Here is a 16,207-nt window from a genome sequence, read left to right as displayed (position 1 = left end):
ACCCCAGGTAGCTAGTATCTCCTGTATATAAAAATTGTAAATATCTCTTCTGGTTTTGTACTGTATTTGTAATTCGATCACTGTTAATGGCCTACAAGATACTGTAAATATGTCTTGCAAAGATGATTTTTTACATGAATTTTTATGTGTATAATAACTTTTAACCTTTTTACTTGTTTTTAAACTTGTTTGTCTGTATGATTGAATATGGTTCTGTAGCATACTTTTATGATTTTAAAACAATCGAATAAAGTGTTTCTGACTTGACTTGACTTGACTTGGCCTGACAGAGCCTCTGCTGCCGTTTAATGAGGCCTTGACCGACGTTCTTTTGGGCACTTGGTCCAGGCCCGCTACGGTTTCGCCCGTAGATAGGAACGTGGCCAGACGCCACCGCCCGGCCCCGGGCGACCCAGTCTTCCTGTCCACCCACCCCACCCCCGAGAGCCTGGTCAACCAGGCGTCCACTTCCCAGACCGCATTCCCGTCGGCTCCGCCGGACAGGGAATCCAAGAGGTACGAGATGTACGGTAAGAAGGTCTCCTCCCTTAGGACTGCGGTCTTCCAACACCGCATGCCTCTTGGGCCGCTACACCCACTCTCTGTGGGATACGGTCGCGGAATTGCTGCCAGAGTGTCCGTTGGAGGTACGGGCCAAACTCGACCACGCCCTTGTGGAGGGCCGGGATGCAGCCAGATATTCTATCCGGTGTGGGCTGGATACCACCGACTCACTAGGTAGAGCAATGGCAACGACGGTGGCGATTAGACGCCACGCCTGGTTGAGGTCCGCCAACTTTTCGGCTGATGTCCAAAACACATTGATGGACATGCCGTTTGATGGCCGTTGCCTTTTTGGCGACAAGGCAGACCATGCGCTTGAGTGCTTTAAGGACTCCAGGGCTACGGCCAAGTCCTTGGGCCTCTAGGCCCCGCGCCAGCAAACGGGTGCCTTTCGCTCCTTTCGTGGCCAAGGAAGGGGCGCCCCCAGAAGTGCTGCCAGCCACACGCCGCAGGCTAACATCCAGCGCGGTGGCAGCCATGGAAATCACCGTGGAGGCGGTCGGGGACAACGGCGAGGCCAGTCCACACCCTCCCCCGCAGCATCCGCCTCTAAACCCTCCTAGTCCGTGCTTCTCGGCCCATGTGACGCCAGTGGGGGGCAGGGTTCGCCATCACCACTCTCACTGGCGCACTGACTGGCGCACTGTCACTTCGGACAGGTGTGTGCTGCAGATCGTCCGGAGGGGCTACTCCCTCCCCTTCGAGACGACCCCTCAAACCATGCCACCACAACACCACCGCATATCGGGGGATCATTTGCGGCTTCTGCAGGAGGAAGTTTCGGCCCTCTTGGCCAAGGGGGCCATCGAGCGCGTTCCTGGGCCAGAAGTAGGACGTGGTTCCTACTCCCACTACTTTCTGGTACCCAAGAAGGGCAAAGGGGGCCTACGCCCTATCTTGGACACACGGAACGTCAACGGCTTCCTCCAGAAGGAGAAGTTCAAAATGCTGACTCTGGCTCAGGTCTTTGCTGCCCTGGACCCAGGAGACTGTAGGGTAGCATTGGACTTGCAGGCCGCTTATTTCCACATCCCCGTCCTGCCGGCCCACCGGCGATACCTGCGGTTCACGGTAGGCCACAAGCACTTTCAGTTTAACGTGCTCCCCTTCAGCCTTACCAGTGCCCCACGGGTGTTCACGAAGGTGATGGTGGTGGTCGCAGCTCATCTGCGCAGGTTAGGGGTTTCAGTCTTCCCTTACCTCGACGACTGGTTGTTGAAAGCGGGCTCGCCCCAGACAGTCGTCAGCCACCTCCAGACGACGGCAGACCTCTTGCACCGACTGGGATTCTCCATCAATGTGCCAAAGTCACCCCTGTGCCCCTCTCAGAAGCACCTTTTCATCGGAGCGGTTCTCGACTTGGCCCAGTTTCGGGTTTACCCAACCGAACAGCGGGTTCGGGATATACAGGCTCTGATTCCAATCTTTCAGCCTTTATCCCGAGTTTCGGTCAGGTTGACGCTGCGGCTTCTGGGGCTGATGGCTTCCTGCATCCTTCTGGTGCATCACGCCCGTTGGCGGATGCGGGCTCTGCAGTGGGACCTGAGGTTTCAGTGGGCCCAGCATCAGGGCAACCTGTCCGACCATGTCCTGATCTCGGTGGGCACTGCGAGACAGCTGCAGTGGTGGCTCATGGACCGCGATTGGGTCAGCGGCAGATCCCTCTCCCTTCCCCAACTGGAGCACGTGGTTTTGACAGACGCTTCCCTCCAGGGCTGGGGAGGCCACATGGGAGAGGCGGAGATCAGAGGCCTCTGGTCTCCGGCCGAGTCCCGGCTCTATTTCAACCTTTTGGAGCTGCGGGCGATTCATCTAGCACTGAAGGCATTCCTCCCCTCTGTCCGAGGGAGTGTAGTGCAGGTGTTCACGGACAACACCACCGCCATGTGGTACTGCAACAAACATGGCGGGGTGGGGTTGTGGACCCCCTGGCAGGAGCCTCTGCGCCTCTGGCAATGGCTGGAACATCAGGGTTGTGACCCTGTTGGTTCAACACCTGGCAGGTTCTCTGAACGCCAGGGCGGACAAACTCAGCGGCCGGTGCATGATGGATCACGAATGGCGTCTGAACTCTGCAGTGGGGAGAGCCTTGGTTAGATCTATTCGCCACCGAAGAGAACGCGCATTGTCATCAGTTCTGCACGTTGGAATTTCCAAGGCGGCACTCGCTCGGAGACGCTTTTCGTCGCGAGTGGAGTTGCGGTCTGTTGTACGCCTTTCCGCCTATACCACTTCTGCCCAGAGTGCTGAAGAAGATCAGGCGCGACCGGGATCATCTTGTGTATCCAGGCGTGTTACTCCTTGGCTAAGAAGGAACCCCCTGTTGGGCTGAGGGCTCATTCTACTCGGGCCACAGCGACTAAGACTGCCTTGGGCCGAGGAGTGCCCTTGCAGGACATTTGCCAGGCGGCTACGTGGGCCTCGCCTTACACGTTTGCAAGACACTATTGCCTGGACAGCCAAGTCTGGAGGGATGGCTTCTTTGGCCGTTCCGTCCTCCAGGACTTTCTGGTGTGATTATTGGTTCGCAGACCCACCACCGGGGTTGGTATTGCTGGGGTATCTATTCTAAGGTAAGGAATCTATCACTAACATGTCTCTTTCAGATGCACAAGTTACTACTTGTGTAACGATATATCTGTAAGAGACATTAGTTAGTGATAGATTCCTTACCGACCCACCCATCCTCCCTGTTCTGCGAACCGATATCTAGGGTTCAGGTCATCCCCTTTCAGGGCCCTAGTTTCAAGGCACCAGTGTTGGTTTTTAGCATAGCTCTGCGTTTCTGGCGCGGAAAAGCTGCGTCTAAGAACTGACGTCAGCACGGGAAGGCGGCGTCTAAGTACTCCGACGACGTCATCATGGCGCCCATGACGCTGACGACGGACACGGAGCCGCAGACGACGCCTACCGACGCGCAAGGGTACTGCTACGCAAAAATTTCCGGATCCAGTCTGACGCCTGGGGATATTCTAAGGTAAGGAATCTATCACTAACTAATGTCTCTTACAGATATATCGTTACACAAGTAGTAACTTGAGCGATAGTGTATCTAAAAATAAGGCCTGCTCAGTTTTGGGTGCATATATCGATGCAATAATAATGGGTTGGCCATCTAATTTGCTCCGTGTTATAACATATCTACCCTCTGTGTCGGTCAGTGTTTCCTCTATACAGCAAGGTGTACCTGGTCGGACCCATATCAGTGCGCCCCTGGCATACACCAAGTAGCTTGTGGTGTGTAGTTGCCCCCTCCACCTCCTCTGTAAGTTTGTTGACTTTAGACCCTGCCAGGTGTGTCTCCTGGAAAGGGCAATCTGAATGTGATGTCTATTAAGATATGAATAGATTAAGTATCTGTGGGTGGGGCTATGTATGCCTCTCACATTCCATGTGCCTATTTTAATTGGCACCATGGTACCATTACTTGAGCGGGCATGTGGCTTGCATAATGCCCAGAGATCTTATAATTGGGCGTGGTGCAAGTCACAGATAGAGACTGTTTCTGATCTACTATATATGACTAACCAAGTGTGTTGACCCAGCAAGCGACAGATGGTAGAACTGCACCAAACCAAAACATACAATGCCAAAAGGGCGAGAATGCGACTAACAATTGTCCAAATAGTAGAAAAAACAAACAACATTCTGTGAGTGACAAGGAGGGTTGGAGCACAGGCTTAACACGTTTACAATGCAAGGAACACAGGTTCATAGTAACTCCTTTTTTTGTCCTATTGGTAAAGGCATATACCGGGGACACATGTTGTTAAGTACTGGCTGGCTCAGAGTGAAAAGATAACATCTGTTTATACAAAACAGTAGTGCCTTAGGTCCCATCCATACTATGCCCACCTTCTGTAACTCCTAGAGGACCATATGGACAACATTTCGTAGCATTATTACATGACAACTACAATTAAGACTGTTTGTACTTGCGCGAACTACAGCACATCTCGATAGGCGTGTTCATTAAGTTCTACATCAGAAACTAAATTACATCATCAGCAGTCTGCGGATTAACCTCTGGGAGGTTTTCTGAGTCTTGTGAATTGAGGGTCTCGTCTGACAGGTCCCCCTCACTGTCTCTCTCATGTAAGCTGGATTCTGATGATACCTCATCTCGTGCCCCTGCAATTTCTGCTGCTGTTTGGAGAGTGCTACACTGGTCCTGTTTCATCTGTTCTGTGTTGGGTCCAAGGCTTTGTGACATTATGGCTTTGGTGCATATCTTCTCTCTCCTGCGCTTCCGGCATGGCCACTGGAATGCATTTTCTAAGTTCCCGCCAGCGCTGCGGTGCCTCCTATTGATTCCCCTGTGTCTAACTACTCGCCCTCTGCTTCAGGAGTGTTGAAGAAGTGTGATTTACCTTGTGCTATCACTCGTAGACGAGCTGGGAGCCACAGGCAGTATTTAAGGTCTTGCTGCCGAAGCCAGCGTTTCACTTTCATGAAGGAGTATCTTTGTTTTTGCACCATTGCCGTATAATCAGGGAAAACATGACTGTACTGTTTTCCACTTGCACTTTTTGTAACTTCCTAGTTACCTGGAGGATTGCATCCCTGTCCCTGTAATTCAGCACGCATATCAGTAGTGGTCTGGGATTAGCTCCTGGTATCAGGGGCTTAGCTGGTACTCTCTGTAGGAGAGTAGGGTCTGCTATCCTATGGTCACCCCAAATTTTCGCTTTTTGCTTCACTGGTTTATGACTTAATGTGGCTGTGGGCCTGCTAATCAGGCCCACAGCCTGCTGTTCTCTCTCTAAATTAATGCCAATGCACTCTAGGTGCATTACGAATTGGATATGGTTCACCTTATAGGCCCCTGTAACAGTGTACCCCAGGTACCCAGGGCATGGGTGTATCCAAGGCCTACCAGGGGCTGCAGCATGTATTATGCCACCCCTGGCCTGGCCTCCATATTTGACACAACTGGCTGATCAATCAGCTGGAGTAAGTTGGTGTAATCACCTCTTACTTAGATATAGTATACCTATATCTAACCTAATTGGACATATGTTAACCTATAAGCGACTCCTATGGAAGGCCTCGACAATCCTGGAGGCAGAGAGCTTGGTTTCATGTGAGATGGTGCTCTGGCACGAGCTGAGCCCGTCTGCAGCTGTCGGGAACAACTCCCTTAGCTGTTCCGGGATATTGCCATACTATATACTCTTAAGTGCATTATAATCCTCGCGGTTACTTGCTAACTTTGGTTTGGCTTTATCAAAACATGTCGAGTAAGGTGTCATACGAATTGGGATACTACCCCCTTGCCAGTTCTGGCGACGGGGGTAGCATTTCACCCTTCTAGAGGGACACAACATGTACATAACCTGAACCCCGGTTAAAGTTAAACTCGAGCCTCAGCATCACAAAATGGATGCTGCCAACACAGACACAAGTCTGACCTCCTGCTGCTGGGAGTCCTTCCAGCGAGGGAGGCTTGGACAAAGGGTTTCCTGCCTTGGGAGGTGCGAGCACCAGCCTAGACAGGATTTTGTGTATTGGGTAGGACAGAGCTGAATAGAATGAGACATGCCTGGGGCACACAAGGTGTCCCCGTGTATAAGCCAGTCCAAACCGGTGCTGGGGCTTTCCAGCCCCAGTCCTGGCGCGGATCTGAACAAAGGAAAGGGGATGTAACCACTCCCCTTCCTGGTCCCACCCAGAGGAGAGACCTAGCAGGTGATCCGGCCCACAGATTTGGAATAAGAGTAGGAGCTGTGTCCCAAGACTTCAGATCATCCTGAACTCAACTTGAAACTATCAAGAAAACTGGACTTCGACATTCTGCTGCACAGAAGACTGAAGAGCATCTCCCTTGTGTCCAAGGAGTGACCACCCTGTGAATACAGGCACCATCCAGCAACTCGACATCTGCTTTGCCGCCGCCTCCCGCCGGAGCCCGAGCCCAGAGCCTGTCAAGACCCAGACTCCCAGACATCGCAGAGCCCGATCAACAGTCCCTGAAAAGAAGAGACCCGTGGAGGCACCGAGAGACGTGAGACCGGCCATCTTGAAAGACTCATGAGAAGCTGACTGGGCAGCACCTGAGGCATCCTCGATGCTGTACTTTGGCGTTTGAGAAGCCCCACCACCGAGCAGCATCTGCACCGAAGATCAGCCCCCCAGCATCTCCATGATCTGCGTGGGGCCCTTTTGCATTTTGCCACTCGACGCGCCATCCCGGTTTCTGGCCCGTTGGCTAGTGGCCACCTTGGCGACAAAATCCGAAATCAACACCACTGGTCTGGTTGCTCCAGACTGGCCCTCGCTCCTGTAAAAAGGAGTATTCCCTCTGACCTTGCTGGTCCGAGTGAGAAGCTTGCATTGTTTCCTGCGTGGCTTGCATTAGCCAAGGCCTGTTTGCTCTGAACAAGAAGCCAACACTGCCATCAGCTAGAGCCTTTGTGGGACATCTCGTGACCGACGCCTGGACGTCCTCGACCTCTTCGTGTCCACGTGGCTGCAGAGACAATCTTCACTTCTTTGCCTGTTTGCACCCGACATCGCCTGGTTCCATCCTGGTTCCACGGTAGTCACTGGCTAGTGACTTTGAACATTGTCCCCTCTGCTTTCAGGTCTTCACCTCTTCAGATCCACCCTTGGATCCACCGGAACTCTCCTCGACGACCCGCCTGCAGCATCTTCATCTACAGGTTCCATAGACCAACGCGACGAAACCCGACACACTTTGAGACATATGCACCCGCTTCATGTGGGTGAGGTAACCCTGGCACTCTGGTGCTCCTGTGTAGCAATACACCTCTAGTGTCTATGTTCCAAGTTGCTAGGTTCTAGGTCATCCGGAAGGTTCCCTTTTCAGTAACGTTGTAACTTTTACGCACCATTGACTTTGCATTGGTGCATGCGTGTGCTTTAAGCGCTGCACCCGAGTCCCGCGGGCCTTTCCCGACTTCTTCACTGTTAGTCCCGAACAGCTCCAGCGACTCACCAGGCCCTAGGCCTACTTCCTTTTCGATTAGTGATACTTATACCACTATTTTAGTATATTGTTTAGGTGGCCCATAGGGCTCATCCATATTGTGCAGCTTTTGTATATTTAAACTGTGTTTTGTTTTAACGCATTCGCTTCTGTGCTCATAAAGAGTATAGGGGATATTTGTAGTAAATAAATATATATATATTTTCAATATATATCTGTGTGGTGTCCTTTCATTTGGTATTCAAGGGGATTGTGTATGGTAAAACAGCTTGCTTCACATGCCTTTATAGAGTTTAGCCTAAGACTGCTTTGTCCACGCTACTAGTGTAGCTGGTCTATAAGGTTGACTTAAAACCAATCATCATAAGGGTTGCTTGGCATGGTACAAGGTGATCACTAGAACTAGTGAGCATCATATACCAGGCCAACTTCTCACACTCTCTGTGCCCGCTTGATGACGAAGTGGAAAGAAAGTGCACCCATCGGTATGAGGTTGCGGAACCAGGACTCGATGTACGTTATCACATCCCTTCCTTTTTTGCCTTCCGGAAGGCCCACTACGCGCACATTGTTGCGCTTTCACCGCACGCCTGTCTGCAGTCGCCCTTTGTGGAAGGACCTCCGCCACTGTGGCCTTCATTGCAGATGTCCTGTCGACAAGTTTGCCGTGAACTGCATGTAGTAGGTTCAGATAAATTGCCACCTTATGAATTTTACCTTCAAGGGAAGTGCGGGTTTTGTCCATTGTTGTATTCAGCTTCTCTATTTCTGTCAGTACTGCGTCCAGCTTGATGGTCATTTGTTCTGTTGGCTCCTCTCCGGCCATCTTGTTTGACTGTGCGTGAGTTAAGGAGAGCTAAATGGTAGGGCCCCGGTGTCTGTCTGTGGCCATCCCCTGTGTGACATATGGTAACTAAGGAGAGATGTTTCTTGACCTTACCGGCACAGGTGGGTGGTATGTTGCGTTGTGCACCCATTTACAGATTAATTCGAATTGAAATCTGGCCGCAGTTGTTGCACCCCAAGTCTCACAGAACTGCGCCCCTCTTACATCAACATCGGCACTTGCGCAGCTTAGGACCCAACAGTGAATACATATGATGTAATTTTTACAGCCTCATTTGAGTTCTAGAGACTTGATAAGATGGGAGCCCAGGTGTCAGAAGCCACATTCTGGGACAGATTCATCCGACGTGGGCGCCCCATTCTCAATTTGCTATAAATGTGTGGCAAATGCGGATAATCCTGCCCAAGTCCGCCCCTGTAGCTGGAAAACTCTTGTCTGCTATACTGGCAAATCCGATGGGCACACTCTTATGCTTCTGGAGTCCCCACTCTTAGTGGAGATCTCCTACAGTTGTGCGAGGCCACGAGCTCACCTCATTAGTGTTGCGCTGGCTTCGGGACTTAACGCTCTGTCCCGTGTTCGGGACACTGACTGCTGCGCGTGTATATATGACGAGCCGCAGCCTCTCCGCTGTTAGTCTATGCCAAGAGGGAGCTGCAGTGATGGCACACCGAGGCTTTCACTATATCGTGGCCTAGTGGTTGGGGCTCATCCCCGGCGCTGTCCTAGTTTTGCAGCTGGCTGCGCTCAGTTCTGCCTGGCCACCAACGCACGGCTCTAGCTGTAGTCTGCAGCGATCCTGACCTTCAAAAATTGCACAGCATACTCCGGACCCGACCAATATCCAGTAAAGGCAGTTGGCGGCCCGACAATGCTTTACAAAGGATATATTAATCGGATGTCGGGGAGTCAGCAACGGAGCTCTAACAGAGCTCACCTGACACCATTGCCTGTGTGGCCACACCCCCGTGAAAAATCACTCATGGACCAGTGGTCCCACAAGGTTGGTCATGAATCACTAAGTCATTGCTTGTTTGAAAAGTTTAATAATTTCAAAGACATCAGTCCCTACTCTCAACACTGTAGTGGGGTTCCATTGATATATTCTATAACAATAGCAAAAATGTTCAATGCAGACAATTTCTAACTTATAAGTCTACGAGAATAATAAGCACTAATTGTTTGAAAGGTGGGAAAATGCTGAGAAAAGAAAACCAGAATACACAAAAAACAATAAAAAAAAGAAACCATGTTTAGAAGGAACATGTAATGACCCTATCCCTTCTACGCAATACTGGTTCACTTCTTAAGCTTTCTCCCTAACTTCAGCCAGTGAGAAGGGGGCACAATAAATTTCCATTCAAGAGAGCTAGAGTAGAATTCTTACCTCAGCCAATGACAGGTGGGCTAAATCAATTTCAATTCAAGAGGACTAGAGTGCAGTTCCTAACTCTGCATGCTCATGGGTAATTTCACTGAGAGAAATGCGTCCCTTTCATGTCAATTCTCCATCCTTATAATAGATCAACAGTAGTTTGCACCTGATGGTTCTAAATTATCGCAATTTTATAGTAAAAACTGGGAATTTACATTGACATATTTGTTAGTACTGTATACCCCCACATGAATGCAGCTATCTCCATGTGATTAGGCAGCAGCAAATAACAAATGTCCACTTTGATTATTACTTTTTAGGGAAATGCGGGCCCTGCTTGTTTCTGGCTTCTCTTGTACCTTTTGAAGAACCCTAAGGCCATGGCTGCAGTTAAAAAAGAATTAGACGAAATATTTAAAAACAAAGCCCAGCCCTTGGATGAAAAAGATTACACTTCCCAAGAATTGTTGGACAGCGCTCATGTTTTTGGTGAGTATAATGTGTTTTTTCCAATAGTAAGATTTCAATATTGTATCAGACACAGTGCAAAACATGCAATAGGCAAAATCAAGAATAACACAAGCGTGGAATCTCATTTTTCAAAACCAAAAAGCTGAAAAAACATGATTGAATACATCTCATGACCATAACAACAAACAACCACTTATGTTCTGCATGTCAGACACTTTCACCAAGTGCCTTCCCAAACAAGCAAATAGAAATCACTTTTTCAATTTAGTGTAATTTCCACATCGTTATGCAGTCATCTCATTGCATTTTTATCAGCATCTTTTAATCACATCTCATATTCACCTTCCACAAGTCGTGGCAGGAGTAAGAGTAAAGGTTAGGATAATACCTTAACTTTAGAATTTCATGTGTTGATGAGCTTTATGGTGGAGGCACTTTTAACATCCCTAGTTCATGCATTTATATTTGTTTCAGATGCCATTTTGTCATCAAAAACAATGTGGGAGATCAGCTCGAAAATGTGGTGTAGCTTTTGTGCATGTCTCACCTACTACAGCAGGCCAGGGCCCGCAAAGTAGCAAGAGAGATTACCTAAGAGGTTGAGGCAGCAAAGGAAAATTAATTAAAACCATAAGTGAATGACAAAGGCAAATGCAAGCCTCCATGCGGATGGTACAGCTACTTTACCAGAGATACAACGGATCTCACAGTGAATCACACAGTAGTTAGTTTGTGTGAGCGGATGTTGACGCATTAGGAAAAGGAGGTCCTTCAACTGGGTTTAACTCTCTGTCTAAGGATTAATTTGTATTTTGCATCTACTAGGCCTTATTGTATTTAAGATGATTGAGAAATTGACATTGATGAAGGTACATCTGTCAGCAAATGGGAATGTACAGTTCTAAAATGTTGAACTTGTCTAATCTATAATAGATTGAGTATTAACCCTTTCGCTGCTAGGCCTTCCCCCCTCCCACCCTGTGCTAAGCCTTTTTTGGCTATTTGGGGTAGTTCGATCTTAGGCCCCTGTAACTTTTTGTCCACATAAGGTATCCATCGTCAATTTTCTTCCTTTTCTTCCAACATCCTGAGGATTTCAGAGGTACCTAGGGTTTGTGGATTCCCATGGAGGAGACCCAGAAATTAGCCACAATACAGCAACATTTTGTTTATTGGGGGGAAAAGTAGTAAAAAGCATCTGTTTTTTTCCCTGCAAATGGTATCACCAAAGGGCTTGTGGTTCTGAAGTTACTGTCTTCTCAGCTTACAGGAACAGGCAGACTTTTGTAAGAAAACCGACATTTTCTACACAGTTTTGGCATTTTACTCTGATATAGCCTATTTTTACAACTGTTTGCGCTTTCAACCTCCTTCCAGTTAGCGGTAGAAATGGGTGTGAAAGCAATAATTGATCCCAGAAAGCTATACATTTCATAAAAGTAGACAACATTCTGAATTTAGCAAGAGGTTATTTGTGGAGATCCGTCAAGATTTTCCTATAAAACTAACAGTTGAAATAAAAAATTTAAAAATATTGAAATTGAGTTGAAATAAACAGTCATTTGTGCCAACATTTTCTTTCACCTGCAACTTCTTCTAAGTCTGGCAGAATTTTTAAAGCAATATACCATTACATCCAACTGGACCCTTCTGGTTGCTGTGATATATAGGACACTAAGATCCGAGATACCCAGAGTCAATAACTGAGCTACACCTTGAAATGGGTTTTCATTGTGTACCGGGTATATAGCAATTAGTCAAATACTCTTTATTTGATTTATAAAATCATAAAAGGTATAAAAACATTTTTGTACACATATAAAATAATTTGATACATTTTCATAGTCGCCTCATACAATACAGTGGGTCAAAAGGCTAAAAACACATAAATGACATGGTTAAAAGTTCATTATGTCACAAACCGTGGGGCATTATGTAATTTGATCCTGGAAGCCGCCACTAAGAAATTAGCCACATAAAATGTAATGCGGATGCTTCTCAAGGACTTAAGGAAAACTAGTGCCGGCATTACTTGCGCAAAGCCAGCCTCCCTCAAAATAGGCCGCAGGTATTTCTTTCTAATGTCCGAGAAAAGCCCGCAAAACATTACAAAGTGCATTGTGTCTTGGGTTGAAAATTGGTCACAAATGGAGGGGGTGGCTAAATCTGGTTTGACCCAAGTAGGATAATTGCCCAAAATAAAAATGAATCAAATGAAATCTAAATTGTATCAATAAAAACCTATGAAATGGCTTTGTGACAGTTATAAGGTATTGCTCAAGTGCAATATAGCAATTAATTTGGTAAAATATGAAGAGTGAAAAATTGGTATCAAGGACACCTTTGTATTTCTGAAATGGGAGCAAAATATAAAGTTTAGAAGCAGTAGTTAGTTGCACATCTTGGAACTTTTGGTTACCCATACTAGTATGTGAATTAGAGGACATTTTTCAAAGTGACTTCTTTTTTACTCATTGTCTTACATTTATTTAGAAGGCAGAAATGCATAGAAAGTCAATAGGTAATTACACTTGTTATTCAATTTTGTGTTCCTCTAAGTCTCCTGTTAAAAATGGTATCTCACTTGTGTGGGTAGGCGTAGTGCCTGCGACAAGAAACAGCCCTAAACGCAACATAGACATACCACATTTTTCTAGTGAAAACTGATCCATAGTTTTTGCAATGTGCCTAGCGGAGGATTTTGGACCCTAGATCAGCCGGCACCTAGGGAAACATAGTAAACCTGTACATTATTTAAAATTTGATATCCAGGGGAATACAGGATGGGGTGACGTCTGTGGTTTTCACCTGATTCTCTTACCCATAATCCCTTGCAAACCCCAAACTTTGTAAAAAGAAAATAAATCCTCACATTTCTGTGATGGAAAGTTCTGGAATCTACAGGGAGCTGCAAACTTCTAGCTACCCAGCATTCCCCTGAGTCTCCTGATAAAAATGGTACCTCACTTGCGTGGGTAGGCCAAGTACCTGTGACAGGAAACAGCCCAAAACGCAACGTGGGTACATCACATTTTTCCAGTGGAAACAGACCCTTTTTAGCAATGTGTCTAGCTGTAGATTTTGGACCCTAGCTCAGCTGGCACCTAGGTAAACCTAGCAAACCTGTACATTTTTGAAAATTAGACCTCCAGGAGAATCCAGGATGGGGTGACTTACGCGGCTCTCGCCAGGTTCTGTTACCCTGAAGCCCAGTGTTATTTATCGTGTCCTCCCTCTATGACGCTTCCCTCCCCTTCCCATGCCCTGAAAATCCCCAGATTCTCATCCATACCTTGTACAGCCACGCTCCTCCCGGAGAGTGGCGGGGCGAGGTATGGTCCCGTTGGCCCCCCTGGCGTCTCATTCCCCTTGAGGACGGCGTCTCTACCCGTGTCTCTCCACAGCTCCTCTGTCTTGGCGCTGATACTCTTCTGCATCTTCGTTTCCTCTCCCTCTATCATTGCCTCGTCTTCCGCCTTTGTCACGGCTCCCAGGGGTCTTCTTCCGTCCTGCTTGTCTCCTGATAGGACATTTGAGGGAAGCATCACTGGCCACGCCCCTTGGAGCTCATCCTGGTGGCTGCTGAACACTCCCTTACAGGGCTCCTCCACAGCCTGTATACGGAGGGACAGTACATCAGTGAAGGTGTCAGAAGGACAATACGGCACTATAGTTTGATGTCCGTCATCCGTCTCCTGACACATGCCCCACCTAGGAATTCCCCGATTGGGGGAAAGAGGAAATCGGGATAGAAAGTCCACGTTACCCTGATCCCTGCCCTTCCGGTGGCGGACCTCGAACTGGAATGGTTAAAGGACAAAGAACCAGCGAAGGACCCGTTCGTTGCAGCCCTTATTCCGTTGGAGCCAGGTACGGGTAGCGTGGTCAGTGTACAGAATAAAAGACCGTCCCTCTAAATAGTACCTTCATTTCTCTAAACCCCACCTCAGGGCCAGGCACTCTTTTTCTATCGTGGAATAAGCCTGTTCTCTAGGGAAGAGTTTCCGACTTATATATAGAATCGGCCTTTCAAGTCCATCAGCATCCAATTGAGAGAGCACTGCTCTTATGCCAACCCCAGAAGCGTCAGTTTGCAGGATGAAGGGTTTGAGGAAATTAGGAGTGAGCAACACTGGATATGTGGTAAGATTTAATTTCTGGAAGACCATACTCGCTTGGTCAGATGGGGTTCTAAGGTGAGAAGGCAGAGTAGACTTCCTCAATAGGTTGGTGAGGGGTGCAGCAATGTCAGAGAAGAGGGGTATAAACCGCCTGTAATAACCGACTAACCCCAGGAAGGCCTGTAGTTCCTTTCTGGTGGTGGGAAAGGGGGTGTCCTGAATGGCCCTGACCTTTTCAGTTTGTGGTTCGATCAGACCTTTTCTCAACAAATACCCCAGATATTTCACTTTATGAAATGCAAACTTCAATTTCTTTGCATTGATATGCAAGTTAGCCCTTCTTAGTTCTGACAGAATGGTGGCAAGATGGTTCTAATGTTTTGTTCACGTTTTGCTGTACACTATTATGTCATCTAGGTATGCTGATGAGTACCCTAGATGTTGTTTTAATAGGGTATCCATGAGTCTTTGGCAACTGGCAGGGGCCCCATGGAGGCCAAACGGTAGTACAGTGAACAACCCATCAGTAGTAGAAAAAGCTGTTTTCTCCTGGTCACTAGGGTGTAATGGGATCTGTCAATAGCCCTTAGTGAGGTCGATGGTAGTGATATATAGAGCCTCACCCAGGCGCTTGATCATTTCGTCCACTCTCGGAAGGGGGTACTCGTCCTGTTTAGATATGTGGTTTACAGCTCTGAAATAAATACAAAAATAGGTACTCCCGTCCGGTTTTGGCACAGGACTATAGGGAACACCAGTTGCTCATAGAGGGTATTATGCCCCCCTAGGTTTAGCATATCTGTCACTTCCTTTTTTAGAGCGGCCCTACATGCTTCAGGAACCCGGTAAGGTTTCTGTTTGATAGTGACCCCTTCTGTGGTTGGTATGGAATAAGTTGCAAAGTGGGTTCTACCGGGTTGGTCTAAAAAGATATCAGACAAGGGGTGTAGGATGGTCACTAATTCCTGTTTTTCCTTACTATAAAGTTCAGGAATAATAAGAGTGGCATCAACCGTGGTCGAGGAAGCGGTCACCACAGAGACTGTACAGGTCTTGCTAGGAGGTGGACCCAACCATTTTTTTAGTAAATTGACGGGATACATCTGAGTTTTTCCTGAGGACAGGCGTAACACATAGGTGGGCTCCCCTATCTTCTGATTATTTCGTATGGACCCTGCCATTCTTTCTTTAGTTTGTGGGTGGAGGAAGGCAGGAGGATCAGAACACATTCACCGATTTGGTACTCCCTCCATCGCTTGCCTTTGTCACATTGATATTTTTGCTGGCTTTGTGCTCTCTCTAGATTGTCATGGGCGAGGGTTCTTTACTTGTGCAGACGCACTTTGACCTGGGTTGGCATAATCATTTAGGGCCTGAGCTTCTTTTGCTCCCTTCTCCTCCCAACTTTCTTTTGTGATTTTCCAGTAAGGTGCGTGGTCTTCGTCCGTACAGAAGCTTGAACGGAGAGACTCCCGAGCTGCTCTGGACCGTACTGCGAATCTCAAACAGGGCAAGAAGAAGGAGTTGATCCCAATTCCTTCGGTCCCCGGTTAACAGTTTTTTAGTGTGAGCTTTAGGTTGCCGTTGTACCTCTCTACAAGGCCATTTATTTGGGGATGGTACACAGGCGTTGATATCCAACGGTTTACATACCCCTTCATTAGCTTGGACACGAACGTGTCCCCTGGTTGGCGATGATCTTGTGGGGAAACCCCATTCTTGAAAAGACTTTGATCAGTCTCTGACTGTTTTTTTCAGCACTATAGTGGCCTGCCAGGAGGTGGGAGTGGGCGAAGAACAAGATTTGGTTGTTGAAAGCAGCTGGGACCAACAACTGGGACTCTGCCCCTTTTTTTTAGCAATGCAATAGAGGAGGCCCC

The 16,207-nt window shown here is 47.8% G+C and overlaps 1 protein-coding gene across 2 annotated transcripts in view; it reads left to right on the top strand.

Moving 5' to 3' along the window:
• PTGIS (prostaglandin I2 synthase) overlaps nucleotides 1-16,207 on the top strand; it is an 844,398-nt gene that overhangs the window by 627,302 nt on the left and 200,889 nt on the right. For both annotated transcript variants that reach the window (XM_086932627.1, XM_086932628.1), the window contains exon 7: nucleotides 10,056-10,224. In XM_086932627.1, coding sequence (XP_086788753.1) covers nucleotides 10,056-10,224 — 169 coding nt within the window. The remainder of the gene's footprint in view (nucleotides 1-10,055; nucleotides 10,225-16,207) is intronic.

Source organism: Lissotriton vulgaris, chromosome 7 (genome assembly GCF_964263255.1).
Source record: "Lissotriton vulgaris chromosome 7, aLisVul1.2, whole genome shotgun sequence".
Taxonomy (NCBI): Eukaryota; Metazoa; Chordata; class Amphibia; order Caudata; family Salamandridae; genus Lissotriton; species Lissotriton vulgaris.
The sequence above is the reverse complement of the archived record's forward strand: the minus strand, read 5'-3'. Positions and strand labels throughout refer to the sequence as shown.